Source organism: Monodelphis domestica, chromosome 4 (assembly GCF_027887165.1).
Source record: "Monodelphis domestica isolate mMonDom1 chromosome 4, mMonDom1.pri, whole genome shotgun sequence".
NCBI classification, from domain to species: domain Eukaryota; kingdom Metazoa; phylum Chordata; class Mammalia; order Didelphimorphia; family Didelphidae; genus Monodelphis; species Monodelphis domestica.
In genome coordinates this window covers 265,196,954-265,218,185 of record NC_077230.1, presented here as the reverse complement: position 1 = coordinate 265,218,185, position 21,232 = coordinate 265,196,954, and the positions used below count along the sequence as shown (strand labels likewise).

Sequence of the window (21,232 nt, the reverse complement as noted above, 5' to 3'; positions counted from 1 at the left end):
AAGGATATTAAGAGTCAAACAGAGGCAAGAAGAACAGTTTATCAAATAGGCTGTGCTAGGATAAGGAGAATACTGTAGTTTATATGTAAAGAATAGGGGAAAAAACAATAGGGATAATAAGCAGAAGAAAAGCAGCAAACTTTGGAGCATTACATAAATTTCAATTATTATTATTACCTACAAGTGCTTCATCTGCCTTCTAGGTCTTAGGAAATGCTTAGTATATGAAAATGCTGCTAATATCATAAATATAGTAAAATAAACAGCAATACTAAAAATACTTTTTTATTTCTTTCTTTTTCCACCTTTGGAAACTCAATCTCCTTATCTCATGTAGGCTAGAAGTACAAGGGATAGTCAAAGACGCAATTCATTTGCTGAATGGTGTGGAAGCTATAACCTGTTTCAGTTTTCCAACCTAGGTTGGTTTGCTTCTCCCAAGGCAGCAAAGTGATTCTATACTCCCAAGGGTTCACCATATTGGTGCAAGATTTAGTGTGGACACCCCACTAGCTTTAGCCCTACTGTAGCTTGGAACTCCAGAGGCTCAAGCAATCCATCAACCTCAGCTCCCTTTCTCAGCACAGTAGCATCATGTGCCCTACTTCAAGGTAGAAATACCTCTTTCCTGTAAATTATTTTAACAATTTGAAAAATTATCCAAGATAGATTTGTTTTACTAATAAAACATCATTACAACACATTAAGACAAAAGAAAGTTTCAAATCTATATTATAAAGTAATCAATGTTATATAAACAAATGATTATTTTTTATAAGCAGGCCTTACTCTTAATCTTATAAGTGGCTTCTCTGGCTGCCGAGGATTTCCCAGACGTTCTCTTTCAGCATTTTCGAGCATTTCTTCAACCTCGATAAAAGTAGAAATAAGATTTTAGCAACCGGAAATTATTTTCATCTAATTTTATTTTGGTACTATCTCCTTTCTGCCATCAGTACATAAGCTCATTTTTTCCCACTTCCTGAAGAAAAAATCTTTCATTAAGCATGAGCTCTTATAAAATTTGCTACCATCTATACTAGTGATGGCGAACCTATGGGACAGGTGCCAAAGATAGCATACATGGCATTCTTTGGGGGCACTCAATTGACCTCCCCCCCCCAATTCATTACTCGAAAGGCAGAAGGACTTGGCAGAGCTGCTCCCCTCCCCTTCTCTACTGTGCCTGATGACATTTTTTCACATACCCTGTCCCTCTGCCCAGCAGCCTAATGGGAGTGCACAGTGGATAAGAAGGTGTTTTTCCTCTCTCACAAAGGGCAGCTCACAGGCAGCAGAGCTGGAGGGGGGTAGAGTACTCAGGCCACTCCCCTCCCCCTCTCTACACTCGCTGAAAACATTCCTCACTTCACCCACCCCTCCTCCCAGCAGCTCAATGGGAGCACTTTCTCCTACCTCTGTGTTAGATAAAGTTGGGGCAGGACATGCCCAGCACTCATAGGGGAGTGGGAGGGGTGCACTGCACTTTGTCTGGGAGTGGGTGGGGGCCTGGCACTCTGTCTCTAAAAGGTTCACAATCACTATCTATACCATTTGACTACTTTCATCAAATGCCTTAATAAAATAACTACCCAATGACCCAAATCATCCCTAGAAATGAAGAAAATATCTCAATATACTATTTCATCTCTCTCTTTTTTAAAAATTTCTGCTAATTTAAATTATTCAACTTGTTCTATGTTTTAAATCATGAGTAAAATTAATTCAAATGATATGAAACAACTTTAAAACCAAAAATATTCTGGTTTTCCCACCCCTTCCAGTGATTTTATTAACTAAAATATTTACCTTCTCCAAACAAAAATTCTGTATTGCCTGGGTTACTTTAAGACTATTTGGATTAAAAATATTTGGATGATCAGCAAGTATAATATCCTCTATGAAAAACTGCCGTACTGTCTTTAGAGGAATTTTTTGCATATTCATCTTTCTCCCTTTAATGCGCAGTAAGCCAACATGTCTAAAATAAAGAAAAAAAAAAGGCATATCTGAACATGCAAAATCTTCCAAATTTTTATAAAGAAATTATTGTATATTTAACATACTTTCTATAAATATCTTAAATGGCTTAATATAATTATTCACTTAAAAAGTAATGTCTTTACCATGTAAATCTCAGGTAAGTATACTTTATAGCAAAAAAAAAAGGCATTTCATATGGAAAAATTTACGTTTTCAAAGGATCCTATGAAATAAATGGCAAAGCATTTAAAAAGTAAAATGATTTACCATAATTATAAGTGAGGAGTAAAGAAAAAAATTAGCTTGACTTTCAAATTCTCAAAAACTATTCTATATTTACATAAAGGACAAAATTTAAGGCATCATCTAATACAACAAGAAACTATAATACAGTGAATTGGTAAACTTCTTGAGACAAAATATGATCTCTATGAATTGTGCATGATTTTAATCAAAGGTAATCATTTCATAAACAAACATTAATAAAATGATAAAACAAGGTATGTAATAGGATACCTTTCTAACATGAATAACTAATTAACCTTTCTAATTGTGACTATATTTAATGGTATATCAAATTATATTTTGCTAAGCAACTATATTTAGAAACAGAATTATTGATAATTCTCTCTTGCAACATTAACATGAAACATAGTAAAGGAAAATTCCAGTGTTAATAGGACTTAACAATAAGCATACACAGGATCATAAGATATCACTAATAGATTCCTCTTCAGATAATACCTGAAAACTTGGAAATATAAAATTGAAAAATTAGATGGTAGAAAGATTAAATTTTATAATATTCTATGTAATTTAAATCTATGGAATGAATGGTACTTTAAAAACATATCAAAGAGAGGCTGACTCATGAAAAGACTATCTTTGGGCACCAGGAATAATTTGATTTTATCCTATTAACTGACAAAATAATTTTTAAAAGAAATGTATGAAAATTTCCAAAAACTCACTTTTTTATAGCTTCTCCTGGGGAAAGAGAAGTAACCACTGAACTTCCAGGCTGTGAAACATAGAAAAGTTGCTGCTCATTTTTGGTTGGTGCTATTTTACACTCATGTTCATGACCCCAAATAACAAGATCAATGAAGTCATCCAAAAACTGTTCAGGAATGTAGTTTGAGGCTCCATGTTTACTTCTATTCCAAGATAAAGGGGAAAAAAAATATAACATAGATACACAGAACTGAGAAAAATTTTAATTGTAACAAAAAATTAAAGCAATGCTGTCAATTCATATATCTTAAAAAACCTAGATTATCTGAATATACATCAAATAAAACACGGATCAAAAATATTTTTAGTTGTAGGGTACAGCCAGGTGGCTCAGTGAATTGAGAGCCAAGAATAGAGATAGAAGGTCCTTGGTTAAAATCTGGCCTCAGACACTTCCTAGTTGTGTGAGCCTGAGCAAGTCACTTAACCTCCATTGCCTAGTCCTTATTGCTCTTCTGCTTTAGAATCAATATTCTAAGATGGAAGGTAAATGTTTTTATTTAAAAAACATTATTTTTTAGTTAAAAAGAATTGATATTTGCTCTTCATAATACACAAACCTAAAAATCTTTCCAACTCCCTTTGTAGACTCTAATCATTTGAAGTATACAAACAAAACCATAAGGAACTTTTTTTTTCACTTTTTATAATGGAGATAAATTGATCTAGTGACAGTGAGAAAGATCTATGGCTATGATCTGTTTCCTTGCCAAATGTCCTTGAAGTAATGGTCTCAGGCTTACCATCTATATGATGATATCACATTCCCTATAAGAGTTTTGAAGCTATTTGCCATTATTAGAGAGCATTCAAAATTTAGATCAGGACACTAAATAATAATGCAAGTAACAGATATATCTGATTGTCATATGCCTCTTGGGCATATTTATAACTATAATCAGAATGAATAAAATATCACACAGGAATAAAACACTAAGCTAAGTTTGAAGAGATGAAATGCAATATAAAAATTATTTAAAATTCATCATGAGAAAGCTTCCCCAAGAATAAACTTAATTTAGGCTTCAGGATGTTAAGAAATTCAATGTGGCAAAAAAATACCTAGTATATACAAGCAATTGTTAGATGATGGAATTATAAAGATGAAATAAGATAAAAACCTTGCTTTCAAAAATTTGTAATTAAAAAGAGATAAGAAATAAATACTACGAACTATGACACAAAGGAGCCTTAGAAAAAGTATGAAATGCTTAGAAAGGTATGAAATGCTCAAGAAATAAATTGAGGATGAAGAGATGCAAGCTGGGGAGATCAGAAAAAGTTTCATGGAAGAAATGGGCCTTGGAAAGTGAAATTTCAACAGAAAAAGGAAATGAGGAGTTCATTCCAGGCTTCAGGGATAAAATGATTAAAGGCACATATAAAAAAAATAGATAAAAAGAGTCAGGACAAGAACAGTGAGTAGTCATAGGTTGCTTGATCCAGACTGTGATGGGTAGAAAATTTAAAAAATACTCATCACATTCAGAAGGAAAATATTTTACAATATTTTTAAGTTCTTAAAAGAGCAGCCTTTGAAACAATTTTACACCAAAGGGAGGTATACTTGATTATCTAATGTAATTTTTCTACTTATAGATTTTTTTTTAGTATTTTGAAAATCTTTTAACAAATATTTTGCTCCATGAAAATTTATCAAAAAAAAAAGCAACTCAGAGCAGCTAGGTGGTTCAGTGGATAGAGTACCAGGCCTAAAGATGGGAGGTCCTGAGTTATAAATCTGGTCTCAGATATTTCCTAGCTGTGTGACCATGGGCAAATGACTTTTAAGCCCAATTGCCTAGCCCTTATGGCTCTTCAACCTTGGGACTGATTCTAAGGCAGAAGGTAAAACAAGCAAGCAACTCTCAAGACCTAGAGCAAGTTCTATCTCATAAATGAAAACTTCCTTGACCATGTTTTCCCTACTATGACACATAGCACTTACATCTATATTACAATCTAATATTGCCCTGCAAAATCTCTCAAAATATTGTCTTTTTTATTTACCTCATATCATTTGTTTAGCTTATCACATATGTATAATTTGAATGTTGTCATAGGGCATATAACGTATTGACTGATATAAAAAACAAAAATATTGATGAGATGCAGGAAGAGAAAAAAAGGAAAACTATATTTAGAATTCTTTATCATCATGATCTTAATTTTTAAACCCATAGTAAGATAAAATTCAATTTTCTTAATGGTTTAGTTTTAAACATTTAAATGGTTAGGTTTAAAACATTTATAAAATATTAAAAGAATTTTTGCTACCTAATTTTTACTATCCCAAAATAACAGCTAAAAACCATACAATGTCCAGGTTTTCATGACTATCTTCATATGTCATTTAAAATGTCATAAGGAAATAAATAATATAGCTCTCAAATGTAAGTTATTTTGCACTCCATTTCTGAAAGTCTTTTGTATATATTTTGTATTTACTTATGTACATATGTGTTTTCCCCCCCTAAAAGAGCAGGGCCTGTTTTCATCTTTTATCTTTATAATATTACCAACACCTTGCATGTGGTAACCATATTTAGATTTAAGATTTAAGATCTGTTGAAATTAATTTTTGCAGCATCAAGCTAAGTTAATAAGCACTTTATAAAACACCTACCAGAAACTGTGCTAGGCACAAGATAGAAAGAAAGGCAAAAACAATATAGAGTCAGTGTTTGATTCAAGTAATTGATGGTGAAATACTATAATGAAACCTCGTGTATAAATGAGAGGGTAGGATTAGATGAATGGGAAAAATAGGACCTTCAATGTCTAAATCTATGATCCTACGATGCTGGAAGGTTTCAATACAAAGAGGCTTTAAATACACATCCTAATCCTAATCCAAAGAGAAATGAGTAGAAGTAAGCCTAAAAAATGAAAGAAAAAACAGTAGATGCATATGCTTGCTAAATAACAGAATTTAGTCAAATACTTTTACCTGTTTTGATGAATCACAAACAAGTTAAACCAACTATTTTCTTCTTCCTTTGGTCTCAACATCGTTACTTGTTTATTGACAAACATTCGATACAACCTTTCATCTGGAATAGATCCTGAAAGGGACAATATTTTTTTTAAACCAGACAACTTATTATGAAACAAAGAAAGCATCAGGGGCAGGAGGGCAACTATACTTTCTCAGTGTGTGACCCTGAGCAAGTCACTTAACCCCAACTATCTAGCCCTTACTGTTATTGTTTTAGAACCAATACTTAGGATCAATTCTAAGACAGAAGGTAAGGATTTTTTTTTAAAAGGCATCAGTTCTATATTTACACAATAAATGTATTTCACCAAACATTTATTCCACTTGTGAAAATAAATACATTAAAAATAAAATCATTTACTAATTTTGTCCTCTTGCTATCTTTAGTTTACAAGCTACGGTAAGAAGCAATAGATCCAAAGCCAAGGAAGCACTTCTTAAATGGGATAATTACACTGGCAAAAACCAACCAACTCTCCACAAAAACTATCTGAAATTATTCTTTTGTACAATTGATATGTGAATAAAAATTTTATTTATGCCTAAAATTCCTATAAGTTATGCTAAGTGACTCTAAAAGATAAATGCATTTATCTCTGATTTTTAAATTCGATAACATAATTTAAAGGCAATGAGCAACGATAATAGGTAGTAAATAAGAACATCATGTGCATGGAACATAAAAGTGTATTTCTCTCCCAGTTGTGCTCCAATATCATCTCTATGCCCTACTTCCATATTTAGATAACATCTCCTATCATTTTACTTACCTCACAGCTATTGTAAGGAAATCCTTTTAAAAACCTTAAAGGGCTATAGAAATGTGAGTTGTTATTAATTCTCAAAAGAGCTTATGAGCACTGATCAATGAAAAACATGATAAATTTCTTGGAAAAAGACATTACATAAATACAAATAAAAGTCTTTCATAAAATATGGGGTAAATAAGTATTCATGTTAACAAGGGATTATAAACTATTTCCTGTTATTAAAATATACTGCTCAAATGAAAAAAGAAAAAAAGACTAGGCCATAAAAATGATAAATGAAATATCATGATTTATATGCAAGGATTACCAAATAGGAAAGAGTATTTAAGCACATCTTCAAAGCATTTTATTTCAGAAACACAAATACAAATGTTGCTAATTTCTTATAGTAGAAACTACTGGATACCACATTCTGAGTAACTAGAGTGAGTAACTAGCAATAGAGCACATGATACACACATCTAAGAAAAATTTTTAATTCACATTTTTTGGTAATAAGTTACAATATTCCCCAATAGATTCTTCAATCTAGAGAATTGTCCTTGACCTAAAAAGTATGTTAAAGATTAAAAAAACTAAAACAAGCAAGTATAATTAAGTCTTTTAAAATTTGGTTTTAGTTGTCAAGGTAACAACAATATTGTATCAGTGGTGAAAGACTTAGCTACTCTCAATAATACAATGATCTAGGACAATTCCAAAGGACTTATGACAAAGAATGCTATCCACCTCCAGAGAAAAACAGTTGGAAGTCAGATGCGAATCAAAGCATACTATTTTTCACATAAGTTTATTTACAGTTTTGGTTTCATATAAGTATTCTTTTACAACACCGTTCAATATGGAAGTATGTTTTTGCATTGATAATACATGTATAACTGCGATCAAATTGCTTACCATCTCCAGAAAGGAGGAAGGAAGAAGGGAGACAATTTTAATCTTATAATTTCAAAAATATGTTGAAAATTGTTATTAAATATAATTGGGCAAATAAAATAGCTTTTTTTAAATTGGTTCCAAGGCAAAAGAGCAGTAAGGGCTGGGCAATGAGGGTTAAGTGACTTGCCCAAGGTCACACAGCTAGGACATGTCAGGCCAGATATGAAACTAGGATATCCCATCTCTAGGTCTGGCTCTCAATCCATTGAGCTACCCAGCTGTCCCCAATGAATTATCTTTGAATTAAAAATAAATAAATCTGTGTCCTCACCACTTAAAAAAAATTCAGTTTTAGGAGCCTTCATAACCTTTCATATACACAAACAAAAGCTTGGTAAAACAGTTTTCAGTCAATAGGTTTAACATACTGAAGGTAGTCAAAGCAAATTTTCCAAGTGCCATTAGTTAGGTGAGGTTGATTCTAAATTTTTTTAAATATCAGTATAGTTTTTCCATTTACTACAAAGACATTTCTTTAACTTTAAATATTAATCACTAAAAAGATGGGAAAATGTTGTTTTATCAAGGCTATTTTTTAAAAGTATAGCAAGGTTATTGGCATAAAGAAAGAAGTTTTGCTAACCTTTTTTTTTTCCAGATATTTACTTAAAACATTCATTTACCTTACTGAACAAATGATAAAATGTACATCAGGAATAAAAGAACCTTACCTAACCCATACAGAGCAATTTTTGTGCTGCCTTTTTGAAGCAAAATAGGACTAATGTCTATCTTTTCTACAGACATTGAGCGTCCAAAATGATTCACCAATCCTGCACAACTCAAAATGTCCAATGCGCAGAGTGCATCTGCCTATAAAAAATGTTAGATACAATTAATATTTTTTATTCATTCCATAAAATTTACAGTGTTTTATGTGTAAACAAAGATAGAATATATTGCAGGGGGAGGTAGCTGGGTGGTTCAATGGATTGAGAGTCAAGTCTAGAGATGGGAGGTCCTGGGTTCAAATCTGATCTGACACTTCCTAGCTGTATGACACATTTCAAACCTATGTGATATAAATTTTAAACATTATTGTTGTCACTATCATTACTATTACTGTTACATATAAGGCACTTTGGTGACAACAGGGACATAATTGTTCTCAATAATCGCCTCTCCTGTAATTTTCAAACTATCCTCAATCATCTGCTCCTTCCCTTCTGTCTTTAATCATACCCAGAATTCTGCCATCTTTCTTAGTGATAAAAATAATTTACTATTAACACTTTTACAATGCTTTTAAAATTTGCATTTAACTTGACCCTACCACTCCTTGCAATCTGGCTTCTGCCCACCCTACCTGATGGAATCTGCTCTATACATGGTCACTACTGAGCTCTTTACTGCAAAATATAATGACCTTTTTCCAGTTCTCATACTTCACTTCTCTATAAAAGATTGACACTAATGACCATTTAGAGATATTTTCTCTTCTGGTCCCTGTCCCTTTCCCTTCCCACCCCCTGACACAACTGCTGTGAATATCTTCCTACCAGTCAGATAAATTATTCTTAGTTTTTTTCTGCCCTTTTGATTGCCCTTTCTTTCAGAGCAATCAAATCAGCTGGTCTGTGTTCAACTAGCATATCACACAAAGGTCTATTGAATCTATATACCCAGCCATCAAGTCTTTTTTGAGTTCTAGTCCCAAATTTCCAACTTCCTATTTATATATGTCCTAGGATAGTCTGTATATATCTCAAATCCTGCACATTCAAAATAGGACTCATTGTCTTTCCCCCTACATCCATCACTCTTAATATTCCTTTCCATTAAAGTGATCACCATTCTTCTAATCACTCAGGATCCCAGTCTGTAAGTCATTCTATACTCTTTTTATTATGATTTACTCACATATCCTATTATTTGCCAAGTCTACTTCCTCAATATCTCTTGCTCTCCTTTCCTTCTGTCTAATCAAATAATTACCTAAGTCAAGGTCTACCTCATTTATTATAATACCCTCCTAAATGACCACCTTGCCTCAGATCTTTCCTTTCTTTAAACCATCCTCCACACAGTTCATCATAGTGATATCCCTAAAGAACACATCTGACCATGTGACACCAATGTTCAATAAGCTTCAATGTTTTTTGTTTTTTTTAAACCCTCACCTTCCATCTTAGAATCAATACTGTGTATTGGTTCTAAGGCAGAAGAGCAGTAAGGGCTAGGCAATGGGGGTTAAGTGACTTGCCCAGGGTCACACAGCTAGGAAGTGTCTGAGGTCAGATTTGAACCCAGGACCTCCCATCTCTAGGCTGGGCTCTCAATTCAGTGAGCCACCCAGTTGCCCCTCAATGTTTTTTTAACTTCTTCTTTTTGACATTTAATAACCCTTAAAATCTGGATCCAGACTGTCTTTCCAAGTTGATTTATACATTACTTCCCTTTACGCTCTCTCTACAGGTTCGGTTGCAGCTGAACTGGTACAATTGCTGATCCCTGTTTACACCATTCTACCTGCTTGCAGACCCTCCCCCAGGGCAAGAATGCTCATCCTCCTAACCTCTGCTTCTTGGAACCTCTTGCTCCCTTCAAAGGTCAGCTCAAGTGCTCCCCTTCAAGAGTTCTTTCTTGATTGTCCCAGTTGTTAGCTTCCCCTCATCTCTATGTACTTTTATTTGTATGTAATCTGTATTCATCTCTGAAGATGATTGTCTCCCTTTGTAGAATATAAACTCCTTGAGAGCATGGACTGCTTCACTCTTGTCTCTGTATCCCTAATATTGAGGACAATGCATAGTAGTGTTTAATAAATGTTTGTTAAATATGAATAATATAGTCCCTGGATTCAAGAAGCTTAAATTCTCCTAGAAGGGATACAATATAAAGAGACAGAATTATAATGCAAAGAAATAAGTGATGGAGACAAAAGAGAAACCCTAACAAACACTGGGAAACTTGAGGAAGGAAGCAAAAAAGGGGAGATCATGGAAAACGTTTTATCTCCATATCATCACATATTATGGGATAATAAATGTTTACCACATAAATATGTAACACTGTTTAGAACACTATGTCTGATAGTTAAACAACAAGCTACATAAAAAAATGGGCAACTTCTATTTCACTCTAAATAAGGTCTTTTTTTTGGCATTATAAAATGGGAGAGGGAAAAGAGAATAGGCATTTATATAGCACTTACTATGTACCACACAGTGTTAAGCACTTTATAACTATTGCAGTCCCAAAAATCCTTTGAGGTAGGTGCTATTAAGATCCCCATTTTATAGCTTAGGAAATTGAGGTGAACAGAAGTTAAGTGACTGGCCCAGAGTCATAGATAGTAACTAAATATCTGAAGCTAATATGACCTCAAATCTTTCTGGCTTCAATCTCAGCACTCTAATCCACAATATCACCTAATTGCCTTAATATAATACAATATAAATGATCTATTTCTACTAGGATCACATGCCAAGTGTAATTAAAACTTCCTAGAAATTGGATATAATGAATATATACCAAAGCAATTTAGAAACACAATTAGCTATGAAGTATTCTGCAAAAATCAACAGTGAAAACCAAAAACTAGATAAATGAAGATTTAGAATATTTATAGATCAAAAAATTGAAATCAAACATTCTAAAATAAAGACTTTTAGCTTCTCTTCTGTTAAAAAAAATCTTCTCAATAATAAGGAAAAAGAGTTGTACAAGAATATTCATAGCTGCACTTTGTGGTGGCAAAAAATTGGAAAATATGGGGATGCCCTTTAATTGGGGAAAGGCTAAACAAATTGTGGTATATGTTGGTGATGGAATACTACTGTGCTCAAAGGAATAATGAACTGGAGGAATTCCATGTGAACTGGAATGGCCTCCAGGAACTGATGCAGAGTGAGCAGAACCAGGAGAACATTGTACACAGAGATTAATACATTGTGGTACAATCGAATATAATGGACTTCTCCACTAGTGGCAATGCAGTCAACCAGAACAACTCTGAGGGATTTACGAGAAAGAACATTATCCACATTCACAGGAAAAACTGTGGGAGTAGAAACACCAAAGAAAAACAACTGCTTGATTACATGGGTTGAGGGGATATAAATGGGGATGTAGATTCTAAATGAACATCCTAGTGCAAACATCAACAACATGGAAATAGGTTTTGATCAAGGACACATGTAATACCCAGGGGAATTGCACAGCAGCTATAGGAAGGGTGAGGCTAGGAGAGGGAGGGAATGAATATGATTCTTGTAACCAAAGAATAATGTTCTAAATTGACAAAATAAATTTTTTTTAAAAATCCACTCAAGATACTTAGTTAAGATTTTAAATTATTTGTGAAATAATCATTTTTGCCTCTAGATGAGTCTTTACCTGCCTTTAAGACCACAAAAGGAATAAAAACTCAGTAATCCAATTTTTATTTCAGATATAAATCATTGACAAGTCATTAGAAGACACTAAAGAAGCTATACGCAAAGAAACTTTTCTCTGGTTCTTCTAATATTTCACTTAGACACAGCCTAGAATGTTTTTTAAAATAACCTACTCCCAAGGAAAAACAAGGATGGCCATTTTTATACCCTCAAACTCAGGGAATATGATAATTACCCCTGTGGGATCATCATGATTGCCGTGAACACTAAAAACTGGAATAGAAATGTTGAGATTGCCATCTTGGTAGTTCACCCACGGGAACCTAAACACAAAGAAAGTGTTAATAAAACAAAATGTGTAAAGGACAAAAGCTATTGTCTACAAACACCACCCATTGAAATTTATGTAATTATTAAATATTAAGAGTATAAATTACAAATATGCAATTATTAAATGATAACAGACAATTACAAACAAAAAAATGCAACTCAATTTTAGATAAAAAACAGCTAATGAAATATCAGTAGGAGTAATGCAAAAACCATTCACAGTAAATTTTAAATGGCTCTTTGGGATTAGTATTAGGTTATTTCTATTGAGACATATATAGAAATTCATAAATCTTCAAGCAAAGATACTTCCCAAATTTCCTTTTCTTTTTCAAACTCCTTTGAAAAAAAAGAATATTTTCCTTTCCTCAGGTTTATATATAGCTTCAACTCAGTATTATGTTTTCTATAAATTTCCTGTCACTCTAATTCATGCCTTTCCTGTGAGATCAAAGGAAGTTAAATAAAGGCTCTTCTCTAGTAATAACTCTGTGGATGGAAAACCTCAACCTCCATCCTTGTAGCCTCTTGCCCATGCTTCAATTTCAAATATTTATTAAGTCCCTACCATGTGCAAAGCAATGTAGTAGGCATAGGTGGTAGGGGGTGAAGGAGTAGAAAGAAAGCAAGAACTCAAACATATATCAACAAATATGTTAAATAAAAATAATGATGTCATGAGAAAACCTGCAACTGGGTGGTACAGTGGATAGAGTAATGGGTCTGGAGTAAGGAAGTTCAAATGCAGCCTCAGACTAGCTCTGTGACCCTGGGCAATTCATTTAACTCTGTTGGCCTGTTTCCTCAACTGTAAAACGAGCTAGAGATGGAATTGGCAAACCACTCCAGTATCTTTGCCAAGGAAACATCCAAAAAGGGTCACAAAGAGTCGGCTAAGACAGAAAATGACTAACAACCAAACATGAAAGCCAAGTGTCTTTACCTGTAAACTCTTAAACAAAAACTAGAGACTTGATTTTGATAAGATAAATAAAGATATACTGGCCAAAAGTGTAAACCTCAAAATTCCTTAGACTTATAAATGTTGGAAATTTCACCATTGGGATATTTCATACTTGGAAAATTTCTTACTGATAGTCTATTGGAATGGGAACCCCATTGGCATGGGAGGTTCCTTCTCTTCCCTTCTTAAGATTACTTTAGGAGAGAAACCTTTTGCTGAACAATGGAAAGGACTTTGACCTATGCTTAAGCATAGAACAGGAATTTCTTTGAGTCATGATTGATTTTAGAATTGATACAATGGAGATACTTGGAATCAATCTCCACCCTATTCAGTCCTAACAGGATTGAGTAAGGGCTGCAGCCTAGATCAAAATTTAATTATTCCAATCTCTACCCTACTCAGGTTAACAGGATTTAGAAAGGGCTGTAGCAAAGGAGCAAAGATTTAATCATTTGAAAATATGACCTTCAACAGACATGTGCAAAGCCTCTGGGCGGTCCTGGGTTAAGCTAGAGCCTCCATTGGCACAGGGAAATTGATGGAGAGTGATTGGTAGATGTGAGAACTGAGGGGAGGCAACTTGGATGGTTTCCTTAAAGATCAGGGGGGGTCTGAAGACTCGGAGGTGGTTGAGGAGTTGATGGGAGTGGTGGCAGTGTACTCTGAGAAGCTTGCTCTGAAGGAAGCTGAAGGTGGGGGCCTCTGAGACTGTTTCTCCATTTTGGTCACGTGAGTAATAGGGACTGATCTCCTTTCTTTGCCCCAGCTATCTAAGGGCTTGGGCCTTTTGGCCCAGCCTAAACAGAAGGGGTATTTAAGCCCTATTCCTTTCTCTCCCTTTTTCTCTCTCTCTATCTCTAATTCCTTTCTTCCTCCTATTGTAATTAAACTCCATAAAAGATTGACTGCAAACTTGAGTTTTCATTTAGGAATTACATAGCTGAATTCCTTGGCGACCTTAAATTAATATGTATCAGTCTTTTAAAGTGATTCCCTTGTAACAAAAGTTAACTACATATAGCATATATTGAGCATGACATTTTGGGCAGTGATGCACACTTCATTAACAAACAGTATAACAATCTTTATACAAGTATTTTCAAATGTGGTCACAATGCTAGAGCAATCTAAAAAATTATTTTCAAAAGAGTTAATAAAATTAACAAAGCAATTCTAAAGGAAATCACCAAAATTTAATGAAAAATATATAAATTTGATCTGAAACTATTATATTCTTAATAGGGTAAGATAATCAAGTCATGTAAAAATAGACTCGAATCCAGGACTTCAATCCCCAGAAATCCTTGCTCCACTTCCCCAGAATGCCCTCTAATCTCACTGAATTCTCACCTGGGCTGAGATCGAGATGGGGTAGTATTTAAACCTGGTTGTGAATAGGCTCGGGCTCTTTTGGACTTCCGTTTTGGAGCAGACGTGTCTCTTTCATGATGTGAGGTTAATCTTGTCTAAGCCTCTCTGGCCTAGGCATGTGCTTTCTTATTCTGTATTTTCTTTAATCCTTAACCTTTAATAAACCTCATAAAAATATAATACTCCTTATAGAGAAAAACTAATTTCTACATGCCTCAATTTCCCTAAATTTTAATCTTTACAGTTGGGAAATTTTAATCTGTACAGTCAACATTTCTCAAAAAATACAATTTGACTACAATGAAACTTAAGTGGTTAACTATTAATATACATAGTATGTTTCAAACGTTCTTTGTCTATCAATCAGCAACTTTTAATTTTTTTTTTTAAATAACCCTTACCTTCCGTCTTAGAATCAATACTGTGTATTGGTTCCAAGGCAGAAGAGTGGTAAGGGCTAGGCAATGGGGGTCAAGTGACTTGCCCAGGGTCACACAGCTAGAAGTGTCTGCGGTCACATTTGAACCCAGGACCTCCCATCTCTGGGCCTGGCTCTCAATCCACTGACCCACCCAGCTGCCCCCAGCAACTTTTAATTTAATCAACCAAAAACTGAAAGCAACCCTACTTAATATTTTGTTAGCCATCAAGTAAGAGAATTCACAAGTCACTTACTTAAAGAGTTCACACCCTTAAAACTCAATCAGTCAGGAAGTTGTGAATCCTTTTGGTAAGAGTTTATACCTTCAGAGGATGAGAATTGTAAATCCCACAGACACTGCCCCCCTGTGCAGTGCTCAGCAATTTGGAAGCTGTGATTGGCCCCTGAGAAGAGGGGAAGGGACAAGAAGTCACTATAAAAGCCCTGAATTTTTTCAGCTGGAGAGACTTCTGAGAGAAGTCTTCTGGAGACAGTTTTCTGTAGTTTTCTTTGACTGGTGACCTGCCTCTTGGAGGTAACTTGGGACTTGGACTGCCTCTTGGATGAGTAGCTAGCCTTCCTTTCCTTGTATATGGAAAGAGATTAGTTTCAGAGAGGACTTCCCTTCTTGCAGGAGGTCTTGTAGGTGGGATTCCAGGTCCTCCAATTAAGGATTAACAAGCCCTGTTGGGCTGAGGCAAGCACCAAAGCAATATTTAGTGTGATAGAGTAGACATCTTCTCTACCCTCTTTTTGCATTTCTCTACTTTCACTCTTTCCACACCTTTGTAAATAAAAACTATTAAAAGTCATTTTGACTTGAGTTATAATATTTTAAATCAGTGACCACCATATTATTTTAGAATTCTCACATATTTTAGTCAAGCCCTTAACTTAATTCCATTATACACAATTAAATTAGATATTTCAATATAAACATACTTACTTACTAAAACCAAAGTTGACTGATTGATCACTGAGAATTTCAAATTGTACTGGACGATCACCCATACAATATTTTCTTAATAGTTCCAGACATGTATGCAATGTTTTTCTTGAGGGTTTGTTTTCATGAAAAAGATCACCACCTAACAAAATAAAATCCACCTAAAAAATAATTACTTTGGAGTCAGTATATTTTGTACTTCCACAATGAGTTGTTTAACATACATACATATACACACACATATGTGTGTGTGTGTATATATCTTTGTAAATTTTAAATAGAGATGGAAATCTAAAGATTTAAATATTTTTTACTATAGGATTAGCTATAGGAACTTGCTTTTTTAGAATTACTAATTTATAATTACTCAAATTTTCCCACTCTGTTTCTCAAATTCACCTTCCAAGAACATCAAGCATCAACAATTCTACTTTTCTGTTATTAAAATTGATTAAAATTCAACAGATAAGTAGTAACAATGAGAAAGATAAAAAACTTGTAGTAATTATTGACCTAGATGAATTGCAGAATCCTAGAAACTATTTAGTCCAACTAACAGCAGAGAAGGATCTCCCCCCCTCCAAAAAAAAGGTTATCAAGCACTTATCTAGGCACTTTAAAAATGTTGGGATACCCACAATTTCCCTAAGCTGCCCCTTCTCTTGACAGTTCTTACTGTTAGTTTTTCTTTATATCAAGCTAAAATCTGCCTCTTTCTATAACTTCCATATATTGTTACAGGTCTGTCAAGAAGAACAAATATAATCGCTCTTCCAATGAAGGCCTTTCAGTTACTCAAGGACAGTTACCCTGACTCCCTTAACTTTTGTTGCTTTCTCTTCTCCAGGAAAAACAATTTCATGTTCTCCAATCTATCTTCATATGACATGCTCTCCAGTCATCTCATTAACTCAAACATCCTCCTGGAGATACTCTCAATTTTGCCAATTTCTTTTCTAACACAGTACCCAGAACTGAACAAACAACTCTAGATTTGAGAAAAACAGAACAGAATATATTAGTATTATTACTTTCTTCATTCTGGACACTATAATTCTCTTAAGAAAGTCTAAGATGTAACCCTAAAACAAAATTAAATATCTAGGAATCTTGGGACAGACATTTAGAGTTGGCAAAAGGTTGGGGAATATATGGATATTAACCTGTACTCGGGCAGGAATGTTTTTGTCTGTATGCCAGGGTGGAAGAGGCTAATTATCTGGGAGGAAGTCCTTGCCTACATATCTATGCTATGTTAAGAGAGGCTCTAGGTTCTAGAATAAGCTGGGAATAGAAGATATCACCTCTTGTATTCTTAATAGAGAATGGACTTCCAGGAAAAGTCACAGTAGAAGCTGACATCCTATCCAAAGGAATAGGGAATTCTATAGGAAGATACCACTGCCACTATCTCTCACCTCTGAACATTGTAATCTAAAAGAATTCAATCAAGTTTTATCTTTGGTCCAACTTAACAAGTAACTTTTGTGTAATTTCAGGATCTCCTTAACTTCTCCCTCCACCCCCTAAAAATATCACCTACTTGTTGACAGAAGTCTGAAATTTCTTAAAAAAAAAAAAAAAGCTTTTTCCTCCACTTTTAGAAATAAATCTAAAATTCACATGCCAATTAAGTGAAAATTATTCATAATAAAGTGTAATCAGTCCAAAAATAAAAGTGGACAACATCAGATCCTTCCCAATATTAAAAGGTCAGAAAGGGAGAAGAATAAAGAAACCACTCGTTATCTGAAGTCAGGGCAGGTTGTCATTAAAAACAAGGAATCAAAAAGTGGAATGTATAGTTTAACTAAGCCATGACCAAAAAATTGAGTAGAAGTACTTTTCTCATGCCTACAAATATAGTTCTATTTTACATAGCTTACAAAGATATGCTTTTAAATAAAGTAAGCTCCATTTGTAAAGTATTTAACTGAACTATCTGCACAACAATATTGATGACATTCATATAAAAACAGACCAGGTGAGAGCAAAAATTGAATATGAGGGGAAAGAAGGAATAATCTTTTTTTTAGAGGCAACAGAGTAGAAATCCCACCAAAGAAAGAAATAAGCTAACTCACTTCATTTTCCTGGGCAAGTCTCAAAATTTCATCCAGTGTTACAAACGTATCATTTCCTCGGACTGCATCTTTCTCCATAAATCCAAGATGAATGTCTGTTGCAACCAAAACTTTAAATGTATCTTCATCATCACTGTATTGGAAAGAAAATGCATTTCCTATAAATTTTAGCACACTAAGATAATCTCAAATTATAAATACACATCAAATGTGTTATAAAAGTTGTAAAGGACATATCTCTATAGATATCTTGTCAAGTACCTCAGTACTAAACGAATCTTATTGTCTTTCCCAAAGGAAATTGCACTTCCTTACTACATTATTTCTATTAGTGGCACCATCATTCACAGTGTCTCTCACTTCTGATATACAATCAGTTGCTAAATCCTGTCAATTCTTCCTCTGCATCTTCCTCTATATCCTCCTTTACCTCTTCTCAGTGCTACCACCACTATATCATATTATCATGTCACGCTGTAATCATCACTGTCATTACCAATAACCTCAATTTTAAAAAGTCTCCCCACTATTATTCCAATTTCAATCTCCTCATAGTTAATCTATCCTTCACACACCTGTGAAATTATTATGGTCTGGATTCAATTCAGTCAAGTCTAATTCTTTGTGACCAAATTTGGGATTTTCTTGGCAAAGATACTAAAATGGTTGACTATTATCTTCTCTAGCTTACCTTACAGAGGAGGAAACTGGGGCAAACAGGATTAAGTGACTTGCCCAGGGTCACACAGCTAGTAAAGTGTTTGAGGTCAAATTTTGCACTCAAGATGAATATTCCTAACTCCAGACACATAACTCTATTGAGCATGCCACCTAGCTGCCATGGTGTGCTAGGCATATCACCTCCTTGCTCAAAATTCTATTTCCAAGTAAGTAAAGTTCAAGCTTCCTGGCCTTATACTCAAGCCCCTTCACATGTTCTAATTTCCTATTTTGCCTTTGTTCACATTTTTTCCTATTTAGCATGTCCTTTCTACTACCTCCTCTGCCTACAGAAAGTGCAATTTAAATAACAATTCCTGGAGAAAACTTTCCAGATCCACCCTGTTCCTCACTCCAAGATAACCTTTAAACCACCAGAGGCCTTATGCTTATATAACTTTGTTATGCCCTTATATAATATTCTGTATTATAACTTCCTTAATTATAAAATGTAGGTAATAACACTTGTAGTATTTACCTCAAAGGCTTGTTGTGAGGATCATGGAAAATGTTTAAAACCCTTTGCAAATTTTAAAATGCTATAGAACTGAGGACTTTTTCTTTTCTTAAGGGCTCTATGAGGACAGAGACTATGTCTTATATAAACTTTGTATCTTCCTTAACACTCAAACTTGGACTCACACAGATAGAATTTAATAAATTTATTAATAAATGCAAATTGGCACCTTCTCTGTAACCTATAATCTTTTTTGGCTTTAAGGCTGGCTAGAGAGCCATTCTTTCAAGCTACCTCTCACTTAAGAATAGACTACATTCTCCTTCCATAATTTCTGCATGCATTATAATAAAACTAAAGACTCTATGAGCTTTTTGAAAGTGAAACAAGTGTTAAAGATGTTTAATGCACTAAAATTTGTACTCACAAGCAAAACATTTATAACCAACACTTCAGTAATTCTTCCTTACATAAGCAAACCAATAGGCTTTGAAAAAAACAAAGATTCTTGGAGGTAATGAGGCTTACAGTGTATCTGCAGAATTCATTTCCTCTACCTTCAACCCAGTTGCTCTGGGCTAGCAATATCACCAAGTAGCTTCAAATACTGCCTAAGGTCCTACTGCTCAGGAAATTTATCGTTCCAATTCTCCAAGTCAGCTCTAAAAGACAAAATGATTGTATTTTTTAAAATGCATTTAGAGAGGATTTTTTATACATATATATTTATATAACATGCTGTAAAAATAGAAAAAAAATTAGGCATATTTAAAATATTTTTCTTAAATTCTGCAACTCTCAGATGCCTAGGGCACTAAAAAGTAACTTCTCCAGAATCTCACAACCAGTATGTGTCACAAACAAAACTTGAACCCAAGACTTGAAATACTATTTCACTAAATTAGCTGATTCTTGGGTATGAGTATGCTACATGGAAATATGTGAACATGATATAACACATTTTATCAACTTCTTGTGGATGTGAGCACATATGTGAACATGTCATAACACATAATATAGAATCCTACCTATAAAGTGTTATATATTACTAATTCTAATAAACCAGTAGCCTCATACTTATATGTAATATATGTGCTTATATAACCTTTTTTAAAAAAACTGATATACTGTAAGATTGTGGATTCAAAAGTACAGTTTTGATACCACTAGTCCCACAACTGGTCTCTTTACAATGAATACTATTTTCTCAATGATATTTCTCATTTCTTTGGGGAGGGCAGAGAAGGACATCGACTTTGCACACTGAAGGAAAGGTTCCCACAAGGTCCAACCAGTATTTTTCTTTTAAGGCAAGGACTACATTGAGTTTATAAAAACAATTATCTAATTCTCACTTAAAGTCATCCTTCTATTTAACAGAAAATTGAATCTCCGGAAAAATTGGATTCAAGCTTAACGTCTAGGTAAATAACAACACACGTGGTCTACCGTGACAAAGGTGCCAGGGGGCAGGGCACAGAAAAACAATAGAGAAAGGGAGGAGAGAACCAGATCAGGTACTAGCTGCCAACACGAAGAGTAGGGATCGGGCTGGCAAAAATGACCCAAGCTTCCCCCTCCATTGCTTGGGTCTCTCTGGTCCAGGGCTAAACCCCATGGCGAGGCATTCCAGGGGGTCCGGGAATCCCAGCCTGGCCGGGGGGTGGGGGCTGGGGAAGACCATCCTTCCCAGCCAGGTTCCGGCCTGGTAGCCGGAAATAAGGCAATAGTAGGCAATACAAGCTGCCTTTTACCCGGGGTGCAGGAGAAAGGGCCGTGAGGGAGGTTCAGACAGCACCGGCGGCGGCCGCCTCCGGCCCTTCCATAGATGAGAACGGGCGGGAAAGAGAAGCGGAAGAAGGAAAGACCTACTTTATATTCTCGCGAAGCTT

At 34.6% G+C, this 21,232-nt stretch overlaps 1 protein-coding gene across 3 annotated transcripts in view; it reads right to left on the bottom strand.

Annotated features, from left to right (window-relative positions):
- Window positions 1-21,231, bottom strand: part of MRE11 (MRE11 homolog, double strand break repair nuclease) — a 73,282-nt gene extending 52,051 nt beyond the window's left edge. The window contains exons 1-10 of one of the 3 annotated variants that reach the window (XM_007494997.3): window positions 21,213-21,231; window positions 19,869-20,002; window positions 18,164-18,296; window positions 16,080-16,240; window positions 12,280-12,367; window positions 8,376-8,517; window positions 5,948-6,062; window positions 2,955-3,140; window positions 1,810-1,981; window positions 790-870 (exon numbers count right to left, since the gene is read on the bottom strand). In XM_007494997.3, coding sequence (XP_007495059.1) covers window positions 790-870; window positions 1,810-1,981; window positions 2,955-3,140; window positions 5,948-6,062; window positions 8,376-8,517; window positions 12,280-12,367; window positions 16,080-16,240; window positions 18,164-18,296; window positions 19,869-19,888 — 1,098 coding nt within the window. In that variant the 5' untranslated portion in view covers window positions 19,889-20,002; window positions 21,213-21,231. The other 2 variants (XM_001368368.5, XM_007494998.2) reach the window with 2 other exon arrangements.
- Between the last annotated feature and the right edge of the window lies 1 nt (window position 21,232).